General features: G+C 47.2%; 1 protein-coding gene across 1 annotated transcript in view; it reads left to right on the forward strand.

Annotated features, from left to right (window-relative positions):
- The window catches only part of LOC112267500 (1-phosphatidylinositol 4,5-bisphosphate phosphodiesterase eta-1-like), a 111,803-nt gene that overhangs the window by 5,146 nt on the left and 83,977 nt on the right, over positions 1-22,680 (forward strand). Inside the window, exon 2 of the mRNA XM_042297682.1 lies at positions 12,265-12,365. Coding sequence (XP_042153616.1) covers positions 12,287-12,365 — 79 coding nt within the window. The 5' untranslated portion in view covers positions 12,265-12,286. The remainder of the gene's footprint in view (positions 1-12,264; positions 12,366-22,680) is intronic.

Genomic DNA, 22,680 nt, shown 5'->3' on the forward strand with positions numbered 1-22,680 from the left:
ACAGTAGGGATTCTTCAATAAAGTCTACGCCCCTTCATCTGTGATTGGCCAACAGTAGGGATTCTTCATCTGTGATTGGCCAACAGTAGGGATTCTTCAATAACGTCTATGCCCCTTCATCTGTGATTGGCCAACAGTAGGGATTCTTCAATAACGTCTATGCCCCTTCATCTGTGATTGGCCAACAGTAGGGATTCTTCAATAATGCCCCTTCATCCCTAGCCCCTTCATCTGTGATTCATAAACGCCCCTTCATCTGTGATTGGCCAACAGTAGGGATTAGGGATTCTTCAATAAAGTCTACGCCCCTTCATCTGTGATTAAGTAGGGATTCTTCAATAACGTCTATGCCCCTTCATCTGTGATTGGCCAACAGTAGGGATTCTTCAATAACGTCTATGCCCCTTCATCTGTGATTGGCCAACAGTAGGGATTCTTCAATAATTGCCCCTTCATCTGTGATTTGGCCAACAGTATTGGGGATTCTTCAATAACGTCTACGCCCCTTCATCTGTGATTGGCCAACAGTAGGGATTCTTTAAACGTCTATGCCCCTTCATCTGTGATTGGCCAACAGTAGGGATTCTTCAATAACGTCTACATCCCTTCATCTGTGATTGGCCAACAGTAGGGATTCTTCAATAAAGTCTACGCCCCTTCATCTGTGATTGGCCAACAGTAGGGATTCTTCAATAACGTCTACGCCCCTTCATCTGTGATTGGCCAACAGTAGGGATTCTTCAATAACGTCTATGCCCCTTCATCTGTGATTGGCCAACAGTAGGGATTCTTCAATAACGTCTTTGTTGTCATTCAACGATAGATGTCTCGTTTTCATTTTTTGTATAACAGGAAATGTACAACAGATTTCTTAGTTATTTTAGATAAATTCAGACTATTTTTTGAGGAAGATACTGGCTACGGCGTCTCAAAATGGACAAACAGTACTATTGCCACTTTTTTCTTGTTTTTCAAGCAAATGTCTTTTAAGGGTGTATGCCGAGCACACTTGTTTGGTTCGCCTAGCTGAGTTTGGCTAAAGCATGCTGACGCCTTTACCCCTTCTCTCTCTCTACTGTCTTCCCTGTCTCCACCCTCTCACTGTTGACTACCTCAATTCTCTGCATCACTTCCTGGTAGAAACAGTCAGGGAAGATGTCTCAGTTGGAAGGAGAAGGATCAGTGCTTGAGAAGTGTAGTGGTCTGAGGTTAAAGGTTAAAGTTCACTGCACTGCCCCTAAACAAGTAATTAAAAAAAAAAAACTTTATTTAACTAGGCAAGTCAGTTAAGAACAAATTCTTATTTACAATGATGGCCTACCTTGGCCAAACCCAGATGACACTGGGCCAATTGTGAGCCACCCTATGGGACAACCAATCATGGCCAAATGTGATGCAGCCTGGATTCAAACCAGGTACTGCAATGCAGAGTCTTAGACCACTGCGCCACTCGGGAGCCCCCACTAAACCACCTGGTAACTGATAACAGGAGAGCAGTGGAGGCTGGTGGTGGGAGCTATAGGAGGATGGGCTCATTGTAATGGCTGGAATGGAATTAATGTGGTCTCACACATTAAAAAACAATGAGCTCACGACAGTTGGTATTCCCAAGCGGTCTAGTAGTAGCCTAATAAATAGTGTCCCCTTGCCTGTTATAGTAGTAGCCTAATAAATAGTGTCCCCTTGTCTGTTATAGTAGTGTAGTAGTCTAATAAATAGTGTCCCCTTGTCTGTTATAGTAGTCTAATAAATAGTGTCCCCTTGCCTGTTATAGTAGTGTAGTAGCCTAATAAATAGTGTCCCCTTGCCTGTTATAGTAGTGTAGTAGCCTAATAAATAGTGTCCCCTTGCCTGTTATAGTAGTAGCCTAATAAATAGTGTCCCCTTGTCTGTTATAGTAGTGTAGTAGTCTAATAAATAGTGTCCCCTTGCCTGTTATAGTAGTGTAGTAGCCTAATAAATAGTGTCCCCTTGTCTGTTATAGTAGTAGCCTAATAAATAGTGTCCCCTTGTCTGTTATAGTAGTAGCCTAATAAATAGTGTCCCCTTGTCTGTTATAGAGTAGCCTAATAAATAGTGTCCCCTTGTCTGTTATAGTAGTAGCCTAATAAAAAGTGTCCCCTTGCCTGTTATAGTAGTAGCCTAATAAAAAGTGTCCCCTTGCCTGTTATAGTAGTAGCCTAATAAAAAGTGTCCCCTTGCCTGTTATAGTAGTAGCCTAATAAATAGTGTCCCCTTGCCTGTTATAGTAGTGTAGTAGCCCAATAAATAGTGTCCCCTTGTCTGTTATAGTAGTGTAGTAGCCTAATAAATAGTGTCCCCTTGTCTGTTATAGTAGTAGCCTAATAAATAGTGTCCCCTTGCCTGTTATAGTAGTGTAGTAGTCTAATAAATAGTGTCCCCTTGCCTGTTATAGTAGTGTAGTAGTCTAATAAATAGTGTCCCCTTGCCTGTTATAGTAGTGTAGTAGCCTAATAAATAGTGTCCCCTTGTCTGTTATAGTAGTGTAGTAGCCTAATAAATAGTGTCCCCCTGTCTGTTATAGTAGTAGTCTAATAAATAGTGTCCCCTTGCCTGTTATAGTAGTGTAGTAGCCTAATAAATAGTGTCCCCTTGCCTGTTATAGTAGTGTAGTAGCCTAATAAATAGTGTCCCCTTGTCTGTTATAGTAGTAGCCTAATAAATAGTGTCCCCTTGTCTGTTATAGAGTAGCCTAATAAATAGTGTCCCCTTGTCTGTTATAGTAGTAGCCTAATAAAAAGTGTCCCCTTGCCTGTTATAGTAGTAGCCTAATAAAAAGTGTCCCCTTGCCTGTTATAGTAGTAGCCTAATAAAAAGTGTCCCCTTGCCTGTTATAGTAGTGTAGTCGCCTAACAAAGTGTCCCCTTGCCTGTTATAGTAGTAGCCTAATAAATAGTGTCCCCTTGCCTGTTATAGTAGTGTAGTAGCCCAATAAATAGTGTCCCCTTGTCTGTTATAGTAGTGTAGTAGCCTAATAAATAGTGTCCCCTTGTCTGTTATAGTAGTAGCCTAATAAATAGTGTCCCCTTGCCTGTTATAGTAGTGTAGTAGTCTAATAAATAGTGTCCCCTTGCCTGTTATAGTAGTGTAGTAGTCTAATAAATAGTGTCCCCTTGTCTGTTATAGTAGTGTAGTAGCCTAATAAATAGTGTCCCCTTGTCTGTTATAGTAGTGTAGTAGCCTAATAAATAGTGTCCCCCTGTCTGTTATAGTAGTAGTCTAATAAATAGTGTCCCCTTGCCTGTTATAGTAGTGTAGTAGCCTAATAAATAGTGTCCCCTTGTCTGTTATAGTAGTAGCCTAATAAATGGTGTCCCCTTGCCTGTTATAGTAGTGTAGTAGCCTAATAAATAGTGTCCCCTTGCCTGTTATAGTAGTAGCCTAATAAATAGTGTCCTCTTGTCTGTTATAGTAGTGTAGTAGTCTAATAAATAGTGTCCCCTTGTCTGTTATAGTAGTGTAGTAGCCTAATAAATAGTGTCCCCTTGTCTGTTATAGTAGTGTAGTAGCCTAATAAATAGTGTCCCCTTGTCTGTTATAGTAGTAGCCTAATAAATAGTGTCCCCTTTTCTGTTATAGAGTAGCCTAATAAATAGTGTCCCCTTGTCTGTTATAGTAGTGTAGTCGCCTAATAAATAGTGTCCCCTTGCCTGTTATAGTAGTAGCCTAATAAATAGTGTCCCCTTGCCTGTTATAGTAGTAGCCTAATAAATGGTGTCCCCTTGTCTGTTATAGTAGTGTAGTAGCCTAATAAATAGTGTCCCCTTGCCTGTTATAGTAGTGTAGTAGCCTAATAAATAGTGTCCCCTTGCCTGTTATAGTAGTGTAGTCGCCTAATAAATAGTGTCCCCTTGCCTGTTATAGTAGTAGCCTAATAAATAGTATCCCCTTGCCTGTTATAGTAGTAGCCTAATAAATAGTGTCCCCTAAATAGCTTGTTGAACAGTGTCCCCTTGCCATTTGCACACAAGAAGATTTTAGTCGTGAATGTTGTGCCAAAAGGTAAAGAATTGTGTGTTTGGCGTTTTGCCAAATGTTTGTTAGAGAATTGCGATTGAAGTATAAAATGTGTGTCGGTAGTATTGCAGATGTGGTGTCTCTGGTTCTGCTAAATGAGATACAGGTTTGGGTGCCTCATGGATCAGATTTAGTGTGTAAATAATTGGGAACAGCTGTAATGTGGATAAAATTGTATCACATATGATGCTAAGCCAGAGGACAGGAGAGAATTAATTTGTGATGGTTTTTTATTGAGCTGTCAGTGTGTCGGTGTGTGTGTAGTAGGAATGGGGTGTGTGATTGTGTGTGTGTAGTAGGAATGGGGTGTGTGATTGGTGTGTGAGTGTGTGTGTGTGTAGTAGGAATGGGGTGTGTGATTGTGTGTGTGTAGTAGGAATGGGGTGTGTGATTGTGTGTGTAGTAGGATTGGGGTGTGTGATTGTGTGTGTGTAGTAGGAATGGGGTGTGTGATTGTGTGTGTGCAGTAGGAATGGGGTGTGTGATTGTGTGTGTGTAGTAGGAATGGGGTGTGTGATTGTTTGTGTGTAGTAGGAATGGGGTGTGTGATTGTGTGTGTGTAGTAGGAATGGTGTGTGTGTGCAGTAGGAATGGGGTGTGTGATTGTGTGTGTGTGTAGTAGGAATGGGGTGTGTGATTGTGTGTGTGTAGTAGGAATGGTGTGTGTGATTGTGTGTGTGTAGTAGGATTGGGGTGTGTGTGTGTGTAGTCGGAATGGGGTGTGTGATTGTGTGTGTGTAGTAGGAATGGGGTGTGTGATTGTGTGTGTGTAGTAGGAATGGTGTGTGTGTGCAGTAGGAATGGGGTGTGTGATTGTGTGTGTGTAGTAGGAATGGGGTGTGTGATTGTGTGTGTGTAGTAGGAATGGCGTGTGTGTGCAGTAGGAATGTGGTGTGTGATTGTGTGTGTGTAGTAGGAATGGTGTGTGTGTGTAGTAGGAATGGGGTGTGTGATTGTGTGTGTTGTAGGAATGGGGTGTGTGATTGTGTGTGTGTAGTAGGAATGGTGTGTGTGTGTAGTAGGAATGGGGTGTGTGATTGTGTGTGTGTTGTAGGAATGGGGTGTGTGATTGTGTGTGTGTAGTAGGAATGGGGTGTGTGATTGTGTGTGTGTAGAAGGAATGGGGTGTGTGAGTGGGTGTGTATTAGGAATGGGGTGTGTGAGTGAGTGTGTGTAGTAGGAATGGGGTGTGTGAGTGTGTGTGTGTAGTAGGAATGAGGTGTGTGATTGTGTGTGTAGTAGGAATGGGGTGTGTGATTGTGTGTGTAGTAGGAATGGGGTGTATGAGTGTGTGTAGTAGGAATGGGGTGTATGAGTGTGTGTAGTAGGAATGGGGTGTATGAGTGTGTGTAGTAGGAATGGGGTGTATGAGTGTGTGTAGGAATGGGGTGTGTGAGACAGATGCTCTCTTTGTGTGTAATTTTGAGTTGATGGCCAATCTAATTTAGACACACACACACACACACAAATAAGTGGCTGAACTGAGCGCTGGCAAAGCCGATCGATCACCTTTTGACTCATTGACTTATCTCAAAAACCACAGCTGGTGTTTCAGTTTGGGATGAAAGCAGAAGCACTGTGTGTGTGTGTGTGTGTGTGTGTGTGTGTGTGTGTGTGTGTGTGTGTGTGTGTGTGTGTGAGAAAAAGAGAAAGAGAGGGCTCAGGGGAGAGATGAAGAGAGTGATAGAGGAAGAGAGTGATAGATCCCTAAACCTCCACCAACCTCCAACCTCCCATCCCTAAACCTCCTCCGACCTCCCATCCCTAAACCTCCACCAACCTCCCATCCCTAAACCTCCACCATTCTCCCATCCCTAAACCTCCACCATTCTCCCATCCCTAAACCTCCACCAACCTCCCATTCCTAAATCTCCACCAATCTCCCATCCTTAAACCTTCACCAACCTCCCATCCCTAATCCGCCACCAACCTCCCATCCCTAAACCTCCACCATTCTCCCATCCCTAAACCTCCACCATTCTCCCATCCTTAAACCTCCACCATTCTCCCATCCCTAAACCTCCACCAACCTCCCATCCCTAAACCTCCAACCTCTCATCCCTAAACCTCCACCAACCTCCCATCCCTAAATCTCCACCAACCTCCCATCCCTAAACCTCCACCAACCAACCAACCTCCCATCCCTAAACCTCCACCCTCCTCCAACCCCCATCCCTAAATCTCCACCCTCCTCCAACCTCCCATCCCTAAATCTCCACCCATCTCCCATCCTTAAACCTCCACCAAGCTCCCATCCCTAAATCTCCACCAACCTTCCCATCCCTAAATCTCCACCCATCTCCCATCCTTAAACCTCCACCAACCTCCCATCCCTAAACCTCCACCAACCTCCCATCCCTAAATCTCCACCAACCTCCCATCCCTACACCTCCACCCTCCTCTAAACTCCCACCCCTAAACCACCCTCTTCCAACTGCCCATTCCTACATCTCCACCCTCCTCCAACCTCTCTTCCCTAAACCTCCAATAATCTCCCATCCCTAAACCTCCAACCTCCTCCAGCCTCTCATCCCTAAACCTCTACCCTCCTTCAACCTCCCATTCCTAAACCTCCTCCAACCTCTCATCCCTAAACCTCTACCCTCCTCCAGCCTCTCATCCCTAAACCTCTACCCTCCTTCAACCTCCCATTCCTAAACCTCCTCCAACCTCCAACCTCTCATCCCTAAACCTCTACCCTCCTCCAGCCTCTCATCCCTAAACCTCTACCCTCCTTCAACCTCCCATTCCTAAATCTCCACCCTCCTCCAATCTCCCATCCCAACACCTCCACCCTCATCCACCCTCCCATCCCTAAACCTCCACCAACCTTCCATCCCTAAACCTCCACCAACCTCCCATCCCTACACCTCCTCCATCCTCCCATCCCTAAACCTCCACCAAACTCTCATCCCCAAACCTCCACCAACCTTCAACCCCTCATCCCTAAACCTCCACCCTCCTCCAACCTCTCACATCCCTAAACCTCCACCCTACTCCAACCTCCCATCTTTAAAATTCCACCAACCTTCCATCCCTAAATCTCCACCAACCTCCCATCCCTAATTCTCCTCCACCCTACTCCAACCTCTCATCCCTAAATCTCCTCCAAACGCCCATCTCTACACCACCCTCCTCCAACCACCCATTCCTATACCTCCACCCTCCCCCAACCGCTCACCCGTAAACCTCCACACTCCCCCAACCTCCCATCCCTAAACCTCCACCCTCCTCCAACCTCCCATACCTAAACCTCTCCCCCATCCCTCCTCCTCCTCATCCCACCCCTCTCTCCCCATCCCTCCTCGTCCCACCAATCACTCCCAATCCATCCCTCTCCCCCTCTCGTCCCCATCCCTCCTCCTCCCACCCCTCTCGTCCCCATCCCTCCTCCTCCCACCCCTCTCTCCCCATCTCTCCTCATCCCACCCCTCTCTCCCCATCCCCCTCCTCCCATCCCTTTCTCCCATCCCTCCCTCTCCCCCTCTCGTCCCCATCCCTCCCACCCCTCTCTTCCCCATCCCTCCCACTCCCACCCCTCTCTTCCCCATCCCTCCAACCTCCCACCCCTCTATTCCCCATCCCTCCAACTCCCACCCCTCTCTTCCCCATCCCTCCAACCTCCCACCCCTCTCTCCCCATCCCTCCAACCTCCCACCCCTCTCTCCCCCATCCCTCCCACTCCCACCCCCTCTCCCCCATCCCTCCCACTCCCACCCCTCTCTCCCCCATCCCTCCCACTCCCACCCCTCTCTACCCCATCCCTCCCACTCCCACCCCTCTCTCCCCCATCCCTCCAACCTCCCACCCCTCTCTTCCCCATCCCTCCCACTCCCACCCCTTTCTTCCCCATCCCTCCAACCTCCCACCCCTATCCCTCCAACCTCCCACCCCTCTCTCCCCATCCCTCTCACTCCCACCCCTCTCTCCCCCATCCCTCCCACTCCCACCCCTCTCTCCCCCATCCCTCCCACTCCCACCCCACTCTCCCCCATCCCTCCCACTCCTCTCTCCCCCATCCCTCCAACCTCCCACCCCTCTCTCCCCAATCCCTCCAACCTCCCACCCCTCTCTTCCCCATCCCTCCCACTCCCACCCCTTTCTTCCCCATCCCTCCAACCTCCCTACCCTATCCCTCCAACCTCCCACCCCTCTCTCCCCATCCCTCCCACTCCCACCCCTCTCTCCCCCATCCCTCCCACTCCCACCCCTCTCTCCCCCATCCCTCCCACTCCCACCCCTCTCTCCCCCATCCCTCCCACTTCCACCCCTCTCTCCCCCATCCCTCCAACCTCCCACCCCTCTCTTCCCCATCCCTCCCACTCCCACCCCTCTCTTCCCCATCCCTCCAACCTCTCACCCCTCTTCCCCATCCCTCCAACCTCCCACCCCTCCAACCTCCCACCCCTCTCTTCCCCATCCCTCCAACCTCCCACCCCTCTCGTCCCCATCCCTCCTCCTCCCACCCCTCTCGTCCCCATTCCTCCCACTCCCACCCCTCTCGCCCCCACCCCTCCAACCTCCCACCCCTCTCTCCCCATCCCTCCAACCTCTCTCCCCATCCCTCTCTCCCCATCCCTCCAACCTCCCACCCCTCTCTCCCCATCCCTCCAACCTCCCACCCCTCTCTCCCCATCCCTCCAACCTCCCACCCCCTCTCCCCCATCCCTCCAACCTCCCACCCCTCTCTCCCCATCCCTCCCACTCCCACCCCTCTCTCCCCCATCCCTCCAACCTCCCACCCTCTCTCCCCCACCCCTCTTCCCCATCCCTCCCACTCCCACCCCTTTCTTCCCCATCCCTCCAACCTCCCACCCCTCACTCCCCATCCCTCCCACTCCCACCCCTCTCTCCCCCATCCCTCCCACTCCTCTCCCCATCCCTCCCACTCCCACCCCTCTCTCCCCCATCCCTCCCACTCCCACCCCTCTCTCCCCCATCCCTCCAACCTCCCACCCCTCTCTTCCCCATCCCTCCCACTCCCACCCCTCTCTTCCCCATCCCTCCAACCTCTCACCCCTCTTCCCCATCCCTCCAACCTCCCACCCCTCTTGTCCCCATCCCTCCAACCTCCCACCCCTCTCTCCCCCACCCCTCCAACCTCCCACCCCTCTTGTCCCCATCCCTCCCACTCCCACCCCTCTCGCCCCCCACCCCTCCAACCTCCCACCCCTCTCTCCCCATCCCTCCCACTCCCACCCCTCTCTCCCCCACCCCTCTCTCCCCCACCCCTCCCACTCCCACCCCTCTCTCCCCCATCCCTCCAACCTCCCACCCCTCTCGCCCCCCACCCTCCCACTACCACCACTCTCGCCCCCACCCTCCCACTCCCACCCCTCTCGCCTCCCACTCCCACCCCTCTCGACCCCACCCTGTCTCCAGGCCCTGTTGTCCCGTGGTCCCTGGTGTATGAGTTAGTCTGCCTCAGTGCCTCCTGCTATTAGTCATTTGGTTTGTGTCATTAACGGAAGAACCGACAATACACACACACACACACACACACTTCACTTATCTCATTACCCATGAGGCTTTGCAGTTGAGCCCTCATAGAGCACTTCCTCATTACCGATGAGTGTGCAGGTGAGGTCTCTTGGGTTGGAAATGCAATACTGAACATGGATCAGCTTGCGGGTAACTTCATCCACTCTGCATGACACAGCCTCCAGAATGAGAGAATATCCACTCTGCATGACACAGCCTCCAGAAGGAGAGGATATCCACTCTGCATGACACAGCCTCCAGAATGAGAGAATATCCACTCTGCATGACACAGCCTTCAGGAGAGGATATCCACTCTGCATGACACAGCCTCCAGAAGGAGAGGATATCCACTCTGCATGACACAGCCTCCAGAATGAGAGAATATCCACTCTGCATGACACAGCCTCCAGAATGAGAGGATATCCACTCTGCATGACACAGCCTCCAGAATGAGAGGACGACCAAATCAAATCAAAGTTTATTTGTCACGTGCGCCGAATACAACCTTACAGTGAAATGCTTACTTACAGGCCCCTAACCAACAGTGCAATTTGTAAGTAAATAAATAGGTATTAGGTGAACAATAGATAAGTAATAACAACTACAGTCGAAAGACTGTTACAGTTGCATTTATTAATGAGGGCATATTTTCACACGACCCCCATTGGACAGGAATGAACAGATTGTGTTCCCCTGGGCTAGTGGGCGGCTTGGGTTACAGAGAGGAGAGGCATGTTCACATCGCCACAGCATGACAACACACTCAAGCCCATTAATACCATTCCCCCTGGGTCAAACCACCGTGGATCTCAGCAACAGCATTCTCTGTCTAGTTACAGACGGAATGCTAAGTCTATGTGTCAGACGGAACACTAAGTCTATAACTTCCTATATGAGATCTGACAATGCTATTTGTCTTTATGGAAGAGAGGACAGAGAGCCAGGCAGCATTTCACTATTTCATCTACGTGCTTGTATAAATGTAATGTATTTTTCACATTTAATCAGTGTTTGGATGTCTTAGTTCTACGGTTTACAATGATAGATATTATGGGTTTGTAGGAGCTATATTAGATACATGTAAATGAACCCTTGCAGTGAAAGACCACACTTGCGTTTTAAAAATTCTGACATTGGCCAAGCCCAGCTTTATTGTAGTGTGAATAGACAAATAGCAAAACAAAAAAAATGTCTTCCATCATAAAACTACCATATCAGAATAAAGGTGCAGAGATAAACCTCTGTTTGAGTCATTTGTAACTTCCAGTGTCCGTCCTGTCATGTCTCTGTCTACTGGCTGCCTGTCACAGTGGAGCGGTTACCCAGGGCAGTGACCTCTCACCTCCAACCCCAGACCTCATCTCCTGCTACTTGTCAGTCCCTTCTCACCTCCAAGCCCAGTCCAGACCAGCTCCCATTCTGTCAGTCCCCTCCCACCTCCAACCCCAGTCCAGACCAGTTCCCATTCTGTCAGTCCCCTCCCACCTCCAACCCCAGTCCAGACCAGCTCCCATTCTGTCAGTCCCCTCCCACCTCCAAGCCCAGTCCAGACCAGCTCCAATCCTGTCAGTCCCCTCCCACCTCCAAGCCGAGTCCAGACCAGCTCCCATTCTGTCAGTCCCCTCCCACCTCCAAGCCCAGTCCAGACCAGTCCCCATTCTGTCAGTCCCCTCCCACCTCCAAGCCCAGTCCAGACCAGTCCCCGTTCTGTCAGTCCCCTCTTACCTCCAAGCCCAGTCCAGACCAGTTCCCATTCTGTCAGTCCCCTCCCACCTCCAAGCCCAGTCCAGACCAGTTCCCGTTCTGTCAGTCCCCTCCCACCTCCAAGCCCAGTCCAGACCAGCTCCCATTCTGTCAGTCCCCTCCCACCTCCAAGCCCAGTCCAGACCAGTTCCCGTTCTGTCAGTCCCCTCCCACCTCCAAGCCCAGTCCAGACCAGCTCCCATTCTGTCCACCCCTACTCTACCACTGTTTGCTCCCCTTAACCCTCAGTTCCTTCCTTCCTTCCTCTCTCTCTTCTCATCATTCATCTCTCCTCCTCTCTCCTCCTGTTTTCCCACATGTTCCTGGTCCATTTCCCTGTGATTTACAGCCTCTGTCTACAGAGTTCAGGAGCAGCTCCTGACAGGCTGGGGTGTCTGGTGTCAGCTGACCTGAGGGGAGGAGTCTGTCTACAGAGTTCAGGAGCAGCTCCTGACAGGCTGGGGTGTCTGGTGTCAGCTGACCTGAGGGGAGGAGTCTGTCTACAGAGTTCAGGAGCAGCTCCTGACAGGCTGGCGTGTCTGGTGTCAGCTGACCTGAGGGGAGGAGTCTGTCTACAGAGTTCAGGAGCAGCTCCTCTGTATAGAGCACAGTTCAGGGGTTATAGGCCACACTTTAGGCTCTTTGAGGTGAAAGTGGTATTTCATTGTAAACGTTGTGAATGCTGTTTCTTCCTCACATCACATATAGGGCTGTCACATCTGGTGCCCCCTATTCCACACAAAGTTAATTATTCAGGAGCTACACGAGTTCAATCAATCCATCACATTTTATAAAGCCTTTTTTTTTTTACATTGTCACAAAGTGTTTTACAGATACTCAGCCTAAAGCCTCAAAGAGAAAGCAATGCAGAGGCAGAAGCACAGTGGCTGTGAAAAGCTCCCTAGAAGGCAGGAACTCTAGAGAGGAACCAGGAAATACAAATCTTAAGCCTAAAGGTGAACTGTATTGTGTCCAGTCTCACGCTTTCCTCCTCCTTCACAGGTCTCCCATCCCTCCCGCCACCATGAGTTCCTGGGTTGTGAACAGGAAAGGAGGGCCGCAGTACTGCCATCACTTCCTCACAGACAACAGCATCTTTCATGGTGAGTGTCACACACACACACACACACATAAGCAAGCAAGCAGTTCTCTATTTCTCTATGTCCACAGATATCTTAATTTGACCGGTTTGTTACAGCAGGACAATAATCTTACAATGACAGGAATTGTGAATTATTATGTGCATCGTGGGCCAGATCAAATGTCAACATCCATGAGCGACGGTGCTGGACGGTGCTAGACGGTGCTGGACGGTGCTGGACGGTGCTAGACGGTGCTGGACGGTGCTAGACGGTGTGCGGTGCTGGACGGTGCTAGACGGTGCTGGACGGTGTTGGACGGTGCTGGACGGTGCTGGACGGTGTTGGACGGTGCTGGACGGTGTTGGGCGATGTTGGACGGTGCTGGACGGTGTTGGACGGTGCTGGACGGTGCTGGACGGTGTTGGACGGTGCTGGACGGTGTTGGACGGTGCTGGACGGTGCTGGACAGTGTTGGACGGTGCACACTGGGACATTGCGTTTGCCTTCTCCTGCTCAGACATTGCAGGCATTAACCAAGGTCATGGACTGCCAACTGCCATCAGCCACCAGACTGCTATAACATATGATGTGGTTAGCTGATACAGAAAATACACTATATTTTCAAAAGTATGTGGACACCCCTTCAAATTAGTGGATTCAGCTATTTCATCCACACCCGTTGCTGACAGATGTATAAAATTGAGCACACAGCCATGCAATCTCCATAGACAAAACGTTGACAGTAGAATGGCCCTTACTGAAGAGCTCAGTGACTTTCAACGTGGCACCGTCATAGGATGCCACTTTTCCAACAAGTCAGTTCGTCAAATGTATGCCCTGCTAGATCTTCCCCGGTCAACTGTAAGTGCTGTTGTGAAGTGTGAAGTGTGAAACATCGAGGAGCAACAATGGCTCAGCCACACAAGTGGTAGGCCACACAAGCTCACAGAACGTTACTGCCGAGTCTTGAAGCGCGTAGTGTGTAAAAAATGGTCTGTCCTCGGTTGCAACACTCACTACTCACACACACTAGTTCCAAACTGCCTCTGGAAGCAACGTCAGTACAAGAACTGTTAGTCTGGAGCTTCATGAAATGGGTTTCCATGACCGAGCAGCCGCACACAAGACAAGATCACCATGCACAATGCCAAGGGTCTGCTGGAGTGGTGTAAAGCTCACCGCCATTGGACTCTGGAGCAGTGGAAAGGCGTTCTCTGGAGTGATGAATCACGCTTCACCATCTGGCAGTCCGACGAATTAATCTGGGTTTGGCGGATGCCATGAGAACACTACCTGCCCGATTGCATAGTGGCAACTGTAAAGTTTGGTGGAGGAGAAATAATGGTCTGGGGCTGTTTTTCATGGTTCAGGCCCTTTAGTTCCAGTGAAGGGAAATCTTAATGCTACAGCATACAATAGCGTTCTAGACTATTCTATGCTTCCAACTTTGTGGCAACAGTTTGGGGAAGGCCCTTTCCTGTTTCATCATGACAATGCCCTTGTGCCCAAAGTGAGGGCCAAATGGTTTGTCGAGATCAGTTTGGGAGAACTTGACTGGCCTGCACAGAGCCCTGACCTCAACCCCATCGAACACCTTTGGGATGAATTGGAACGCCGACTGTGAGCCAGGTCTAATCACCCAACACCAGTGCCCGACCTCACTAATACTCTTGTGGCTGAATGGAAGCAAGTCCCACAGCAATGTTCCAACATCTAGTGGAAAGTCTTCCCAGAAGAGCGGAGGGTGTTATAGCAGCAAAGGGGGGGAAACTCCATATTAATGCCCATGATTTTGGAATGAGATGTTCGACGAGCAGGTGTCCACATACTTTTGGTCATGTAGTGTACCTATCCAGGCGTGGTCAGTAGCCGTGCGTGGGTAAAATCACTGGGGATGTCAAGCCAGAAAAAAAAAACGTATTACAACCTATGTGTTACCGTTATATATATATAGGCATAAGGCGGCAGAAAGAATTCAACCACACCTTTGTTTCATCACAAAACCAGATAGCAACCTCTGTCCAGTGAAATGTTGTCGTTTTTGTTGTCCTAGGCTACCTGGCTAAAATACCTGCTCGCTAGTCTAACTTCCTTTCATGGATAACAATGCACCAGGCCAGCTAGTTAACATTAGCCTACTACATTTAGCCACATATTGAACTCCCATCCTCTCAGGCCAGTGGCACAATATATGAATATATGGTTTGATCAAAATCGCCATTATAATCATTTGCCAGTACGGAGCATTAAGTCTAAATCCCTATCTCCATCCATGGCTAATTTAGCAAGGGGATGGTGTTAGCTAGCTAGCTAACCACGGGACGACAATGACCCAACGAGATGCAACAATTAAAGTTTTTTCTGTAAATGACGTTCTGCTTTTGATGTGATGTGATTGGTGTGAAGCCAAATCCAAACTGGCTTCCCTTGACACGTTGTTTTTGATGTGCGCCAGGACCAATCACAGTTGAGCTCACTCAGTTTACCTCAACACTGATTGGCTATTATTATTATTTTTTATCAAGGGAGGGTCAAATGCTCGCTGGCTTCCCTTGCATTCAACGCTACGGGTTGCAACAATGCCCTACTCTTTCTGATCAGACAGCAACAGATAGGTAGGCTACACATACTGAGAAAGAGGGGCGCGGTTTTACTTGCTAGGTTGCTTTCTCCAATGAGATACACGCAGCCTCTTGCAAGTTGACGGAAAAACAATGAAAACACAGAGAAAGGACAGATACATTATTTCATATGTTGTTTTTTAAAAATGATTAGGTCTATTTTTGGGGAAGCCTGGCTTCCTTTGGCATCCATGAGTACACGCCACTGAGCATTGTAAGCTCTGGCATGTGTCAGCAACACCTGGGCAGAGGAACGCACCCCACAGACAAAAGGATCTGCTGCATATGTCAGATCAATCTGAAATTACCATAAACATTTCAACTGAGCTACAACGGATCTTCAGCCCAAACAATAAATCCTCCAGAACAGTATTCCAGGGGTATACGCAATGCCGTATAAAATATTAAAATATAAATATTAAATATTTTAAAAAAAGAAACATCCTCTCACTGTCAACTGTGTTTATTTTCAGCAAACTTAACGCGTGTAAATATTTGTATGAACATAACAAGATTCAACAACTGAGACATAAACTGAATAAGTTCCACAGACATGTGACTAACAGAAATTGAATAATGTGTCCCTGAACAAAGGGGGGGCGGGTCAAAATCAAAAGTAACAGTCAGTATCTGGTTTGGCCATCAGCTGCATTAATTACTGCATTGCATCTCCTCCTCATGGACTGCACCAGATTTGCCAGTTCTTGCTGTGCGATGTTACCCCACCCTTCCACCAAGGCACTTGCAAGTTCCCGGACATTTCTGGGGGGAATGGCCCTAGCCCTCACCTTCCCATCCAACAGGTCCCAGACGTGCTCAATAAGATTGAGATTCGGGCTCTTCGCTGGCGATTGGCAGAACACTGACATTCCTGTCTTGCAGGAAATCACGCACAGAACGAGCAGTATGGCTGGTGGCATTGTCATACTGGAGGGTCATGTCAGGATGGGCCTGCAGGAAGGGTACCACATGAGGGAGGAGGATGTCTTCCCTGTAATGCATAGCGTTGAGATTGCATGCAATACCAACAAGCTCAGTCCGATGATGCTGTGAGACACCGCCCCAGACCATGACGGACCCTCCACCTCCAAATCGATCCCGCTTCAGAGTACAGGCCTCAGTGTAACGCTCACTCTTTCACCGATAAACCCAAATCCAACCATCACCCCTGGTGAGACAAAACTGTGACTCATCAGTAAAGAGCACTTTTTGCCAGTCCTTTCTGGTCCAGCGATGGTGGGTTTGTGCCCATAGGCAACGTTGTTGCTGGTGATGTCTGGTGAGGACCTGCCTTACAACAGGCCTTCAAGCCCTCAGTCCAGCCACTCTTAGCCTATTGATCTGAGCACTGATTGAGGGATTGTGCGTTCCTGGTGTAACTCGGGCAGTTGCTGTTGCCATCCTGTACCTGTCCCGCACGTGTGATGTTAGGATGTACCGATCCTGTGCAGGTGTTGTTACACGTGGTCTGCCACTGCGAGGACAATCAGCTGTCCGTCCTGTCTCCCTGTAGCACTGTCTTAGGCGTCTCACAGTACGGACATTGCAATTTATTGCCCTGGCCAGATCTGCAGTCCTCCTTGCAGCATGCATAAGGCACGTTCACGCATATGAGCAGGGACCCGGGGCATCTTTCTTTTGGTGTTTTTCAGAATCAGTAGAAAGGCTTCTTTCGTGTCCTAAGTTTTCATAACTGTGACCTTAACGGCCTACCGTCTGTAAACTGTTAGTGTCTTAATGACTGTTCCCCAGGTGCATGTTCATTAATTGTTTATGGCTCATTGAACAAGCATGGGAAACCATGTTTAACCTCTCTAGGGGGTGTGGGACAGTAGCGCCCCACCTGGCCAACATCCAATGAAATTGCAGAGTGCCACATTCAAAAACAAATACTCATTATAAAAATTCATAAAACATCCAAGTGTTATACATCGGTTTAAAGATGAACTCCTTGTTAATCCAACCACTGTGTCAGATTCAAAAGGGCTTTACGGCAAAAGCATACCATGTGATTATCTGAGAACAGAGCCCAGCAGACAAATCATTACAAACAGTTACCAGCTAAGTAGAGGAGTTACACATGTCAGAAATAGCGATAAAATGAATCACTTACCTTTGATGATCTTCATATGGTTGCACTCACAAGACTCCCATTTACTCAATAAATGTTTGTTTTGTTGATAAAGTCCCTCTTATTATCCAAAAACCTCCGTTTTGTTCGCACGTTTTGTTCAGTAATCCACAGGCTAAAAGGCAGTCACAACAGGCAGACGAAACATCCGGAAATAATCAGTAAAGTTTGTAGAAACATGTCAAATTATGTTTATAATCAATCCTCAGGTTGTTTTTAGTCATATTAATCAATAATACTTAAACCGGACAAAAGCTTTGTCAATATAAAAGGACAACAAGAAAGGCGCGTTCTCGAGCGTATGAAAAACCTCTGGGACACTGCAGGGTCCACTCATTCAGAGTGGTCTTACTCCCTCAGTACAAACCTGAAACAATTTCTAAAGACTGGTGACATCTAGTGGAAGCCATAGGAAATGCAATTTGAGTCCTAAGTCAATGGAACCTGTATAGGCAGTCAATGGAAATCTACAAACATAAAAAAATCCCACTTCCTGGATGGATTTGTCTCAGGTTTTCACCTACCATTTCAGTTCTGTTATACTCATAGACATTATTTTAGTGTGTTTTCTATCCAAATCTACTAATTATATGCATATCCTAGCTTCTGGGCCTGAGTAGCAGGCAGTTTACTTTGGGCACGCTTTTCATCTGGAGGTGAAAATAGTGTCCCCTACCCTAGTGAGGTTAAAGCCTTTAAAATGAAGATCTGTGAAGTTATATAATTTTTTTCTTCACATTTTCGAACAGTACATTTATATTTTCCAACGGGCTATACATTTGGGTGAGCCTCGTTTCACTGCCAAAAATAAAATTAAACCATCTAGTGGTCAGCGAAATAACAACACAATGTCAAATACAGGTAGCCTAGTCAAATAATTAACATCCAATCACATTTACCGTTACTCATCCAATCACGTTAACTGATACTCTCTCGCAGGAAACCTTCACTCTTGCACAGACATTTAGAAACAAAACATGACAATTTGAAAAACAAGCCACAAGAGTTTTTTGAGTAGTAAGACATGTATAAAAGCAACAGATACCATTAATAAGAAGGGTCTAGAAACGTCTTATATGGTGAGCTACCGAGTGGCTGGGACAGACAAGCTCCATACTATTGTGGAAGAGTGGCTGGGACAGACAAGCCCCTATTGTACTATTGTGGAGGACTGGCTGGGACAGACAAGTCTTCATCAAACAACACTGTTTACTATTGTGGAAGAGTGGCTGGGACAGACAAGCCCCATACTATTGTGGAAGAGTGGCTGGGACAGAAAACCCCAAACAGCAACAATGCATTGTGGAGGACTGGCTGGGACAGACAAGCCCTAGGAAGAAACCTAGAGAGGAACCATTGTGGAGGGCGTAATTCTTCCTACTGCCGTGGATATGACTGGGACAATGTTGATGGGAAAAGGACAAAGAAACTATACAGACTGTGTCTTCATCAAACAACACTGTTTCCAGGTGGACTGGGGCATCAATGACATGGCAGGAGGTGTTTTGAAACAATTACTGCTTCACATACAAGCCAGTGAATTACATGCCTTAAAGCTGGATGAGTCAACAAAAGTGGCAGGCCTGACACAGCTCCTGATATATGTCTGTTAAAGCTGGATGAGTCAACAGATGTGGCAGGCCTGACACAGCTCCTGATATATGTCCATTATCTTTATGGGGGGTCAATTAAGGAAGACATCCTCTTCTGGAAACCACTGGAAACCAGGACAACATGAGAGGATATTTTTAAGGTACTGGACAGCTTTGTGACATCAAATGGTCTTTGGTGGTCAAGATGTGTTGGTATCTGAACTGATGGCGCAAAAGGTGGTAGACATAGTGGTAGACATAGTGGACATAGTGGAGTGGTAACACGCGTGCAAGCAGTTGCTCCCGACGCCACTTGGGTAAACTGCAGCATCCACCGAGAGGCTCTTGGGTACACTGCAGCATCCACTGAGAGGCTCTTGGGTACACTGCAGCATCCACCGAGAGGCTCTTGGGTACACTGCAGCATCCACCGAGAGGCTCTTGGGTACACTGCAGCATCCACCGAGAGGCTCTTGGGTACACTGCAGCATCCACCGAGAGGCTCTTGCTGCCAAGGGAATGCCTGACAGTTTGAAAGACGTTTTAGACACTACAGTGAAAATGGTTAACTTTGTTAAAGCAAAAGGCCCCTGAACTCTCGTGTATTTTCTGCACTATGCACTGATATGGGCAGCGACCATGTAACACTTTTACAACATACAGAAGTGCGCTGGTTATCAAGGGGCAAAGTATTGACACATTTTTGTTTTTTTTAATTGAGAGACGAGCTTAAAGTTTTATTTACTGTCCATCATTTTGGGGCGGCAGGGTAGCCTAGTGGTTAGAGCATTGGACTAGTAATCAAAAGGTTGCAAGTTCAAATCCCTGAGCTGACAAGGTACAAAATCTCTTGTTCTGCCCCTGAACAGGCAGTTAACCCACTGTTCCTTGGCCGTCATTGAAAATAAGAATTTGTTCTTAACTGACATGCCCAGTTAAATTAAGGTAAAATAAAAAATTCACTTGTCTGACCCCTTGCATGATGATGAGTTTCTCACACGACTGGCCTATCTGGGTGATGTTTTTCTCTCGCCTGAATGATCTTCATTTAGAATTACAGGGACTTTCTGTAACTATATTCAATGTGCGGGACAAAACTGAGGCTGATTAAGAAGTTGGAGCTCTTCTCTGTCTGCATTAACAAGGACAACACACAGGTCTTTCCATCATTGTATGATTTTTTGTGTGTGCAAATTAACTCAAGCTTACGGACAATGTCAAATGTGATATAGCGAAGCACCTGAGTGAGTTGGGTGTGCGGGTACTTTCCCGAAACGGACGACACAAACAATTGGATTCGTTATCCCTTTCATGCCCTGCCTCCAGTCCACCCACCGATATCTGAACGAGAGAGCCTCATCCAAATTGCAACAAGCGGTTCTGTGAAAAAGTTATTGAATCAGAAGCCACTGCCAGATTTCTGGATTAGGCTGCGCTCAGAGTTTCTTGCCTTGGAAAATTGCGCTGTTAAGACACTGATGCCCTTTGCAACCAAATACTTATGTGAGAGTGGATTCTCGGCTCTTACTAGCATGAAAACTAAATACAGGCACAGACTGTGTGTGTAAAATTATTTCAGACTGAGATACTCTCCAATACAACCCAACCAACATTGCAGAGTTATGTGCATCCTTTAAGCACACCATTCTCATTAACCTGTGGTGAGATATTCACCATTTTTGATGAACAAATCAGGTTTTATATGTAAGATAGTTAAATAAAGAGCAGCATTTGTGATTCTTCTTCTTTTTTTATTTGTGGCAAGGACCTATAAGAGCTCTTTGTCACTTCCCACAAGCCGGGTTGTGACAAAAACTCACATATAGTGTGTGTGCGTGTGGCAGGCTTACAATGATGGCAAAAAACAACATTTGAGAGTGTGCTGACCCTGGTGCTAGAGGGGGTACAGCTAGAGGTTAAATGTTTGAAGGGGTACTGGGCTATAACAAGTTTGGGAACCACTACCCTAACAGAATAATGTTGAACCTTGGCTTGAAGCTGAATTACAGCAATTATACATTTGGAGTAGATGAGAGATGACAGTGTGTGGAAATGACCATGTATTTCTCATCAGACAGACTACCCACTGGGCACAGACGTCATTTCAACATCTAGTTTTTATTTACATTTCGTTGAGTTGTCAACTAAGGTGAATTCAACGTGAAATACCATTGGATTTAGGTTAGAAGTTGGGTGAATAAAATGCGAAATTCCCTTACCTTGATGACTTTTTTCTAATCCGTTGATTAATGTTGAATTGTTTTGTTGAAATGACGTGGAAACAACATTGATTCGACCAATTTTTGCCCGGTGGGTAGCTAGTGAGGCTACATATTATTATAATTATCACAGTGATAATCTATGCTTCAATTCAAACCGTAAAGCTGGTAGCCTTCTAATGAGCAAATATATTAGTCAAGCGAGGAAAATTACTCGGTGATTGTTTGACGAAGCCCCTGGGCAATATCCTTTCCACTCAGAAGCCAGCACTTAAAAAGAAAAACAATCATAGGCTGAAGGGCCAATTTATGGGTGATGTGTTTCCTATTGGTGAAATAGTTTACATCTTTGGAGACGCAGCAGTGGTAGGGCACACGCGGTAATAATATTACCCTGCGTAACAGAAAGCAGAGAGAGAGAGAGCGAGTACAAATAATAAATAAGCCGCTTCCCTTCTCCAGACCTGATGTTCCCACCAGAACGCCCCATCGCATTCCGCGCTCCCCACGTCAGAGCCGGTGACATGAGAGGTAGTGGAACGTCTGTCAAAAACACAAGTTCAACTTTTCCATTCTTGATTCCCCCCGGAACACAATCTTAAGACTTAAATGCAACTCGATGTCAAATCACACTGAACTGTCTTTCATCAATTAGTCTACCTGGCCAACATCCTGTGAAAGATTTTTGTTCATAGACTATATGAAATTTGGTTAGTATATTTTGAGTCCCTTGCGAGGGGGACTTTTACCCTTTTCACTAGCTCCGCGTATATGACAGCCCCACTCACCCCCTCGCCAGGCTATCGCGTAAATATGTCAAGAAAATGGGTTTATCGCATTTTTCGCTCTGCGCGACTGATGTGAGGATTGTAACACCCTCCATCTCCTTCGCTCTCTCTGCGCAGAGAGATAAACGGAGACATTCGTGTGTATGTTGCGCAGGAGAGATAAGCAAGCAGGTTTTGTGGAGCGTTCAGAGAGAGGGTCCTGTTTCTGTCAATTCAGTTAATCTCTGGGTCGTTTGGCGACGGTGTGACACGGATGAAAACATGCGTTCCATTTGGACTAAGAGCAGCATGGGGGTAATTTCAGACCAACATATGGGATTTCACGCCTGGGCAACTATTGTACCTTACTGGAGACTATCTAATGGAAATGATGTCCAAAGTGGATGAACGGACAAAAAAACTAATTGAGAGCACTACCTCAAAACAGTATCGCTCCCTCTTTATCCCGGAGAGGAATTATTTATCCAAAGCTATGCAAACACAAAATTAGTCTTAAATGGCTGAACTCGAAGTATCCAAAAATTTTGAGAAGGGTAAGCGTTCTACTAAATTCTTCTCGATTTCAATGTATGTGTAATGGTATACTAGGTGATGAGGGGCGAGAGTGTATTATCAAAATGTAGCCTATGTTTAAACCTGGACTGTCTTCTGAATGGGTTGCTCCATTCCTAAATTCTTAATTTGACTTTTGATATGCCTGTGCTTTGCTGGTTTTCTGAGGCTGTCATTGTGAGTGTGATAAATAAGCATTTGTTATGCATAGGTCTGGGGGGGGGGGGGGGATCACTACATTGTTGTGAGTGCAACATCACAGCCCATGCTTTAATGTCTTTACTATGTAGCCAATTTGTTAAAAAAACAAAACGTTTTTTTTGGTATGATTCTAGGAAGTTCTCAATTTGACTCATACATTCATGTTGGGAGTGTTTTTGTCTTGCCAGGAAATATGTCTTTGTAGAACAGTAGGCAATGGAACCCGAGAGCG

The sequence above is a fragment of the Oncorhynchus tshawytscha genome, linkage group LG14 (assembly GCF_018296145.1).
Source record: "Oncorhynchus tshawytscha isolate Ot180627B linkage group LG14, Otsh_v2.0, whole genome shotgun sequence".
Taxonomy (NCBI): Eukaryota; Metazoa; Chordata; class Actinopteri; order Salmoniformes; family Salmonidae; genus Oncorhynchus; species Oncorhynchus tshawytscha.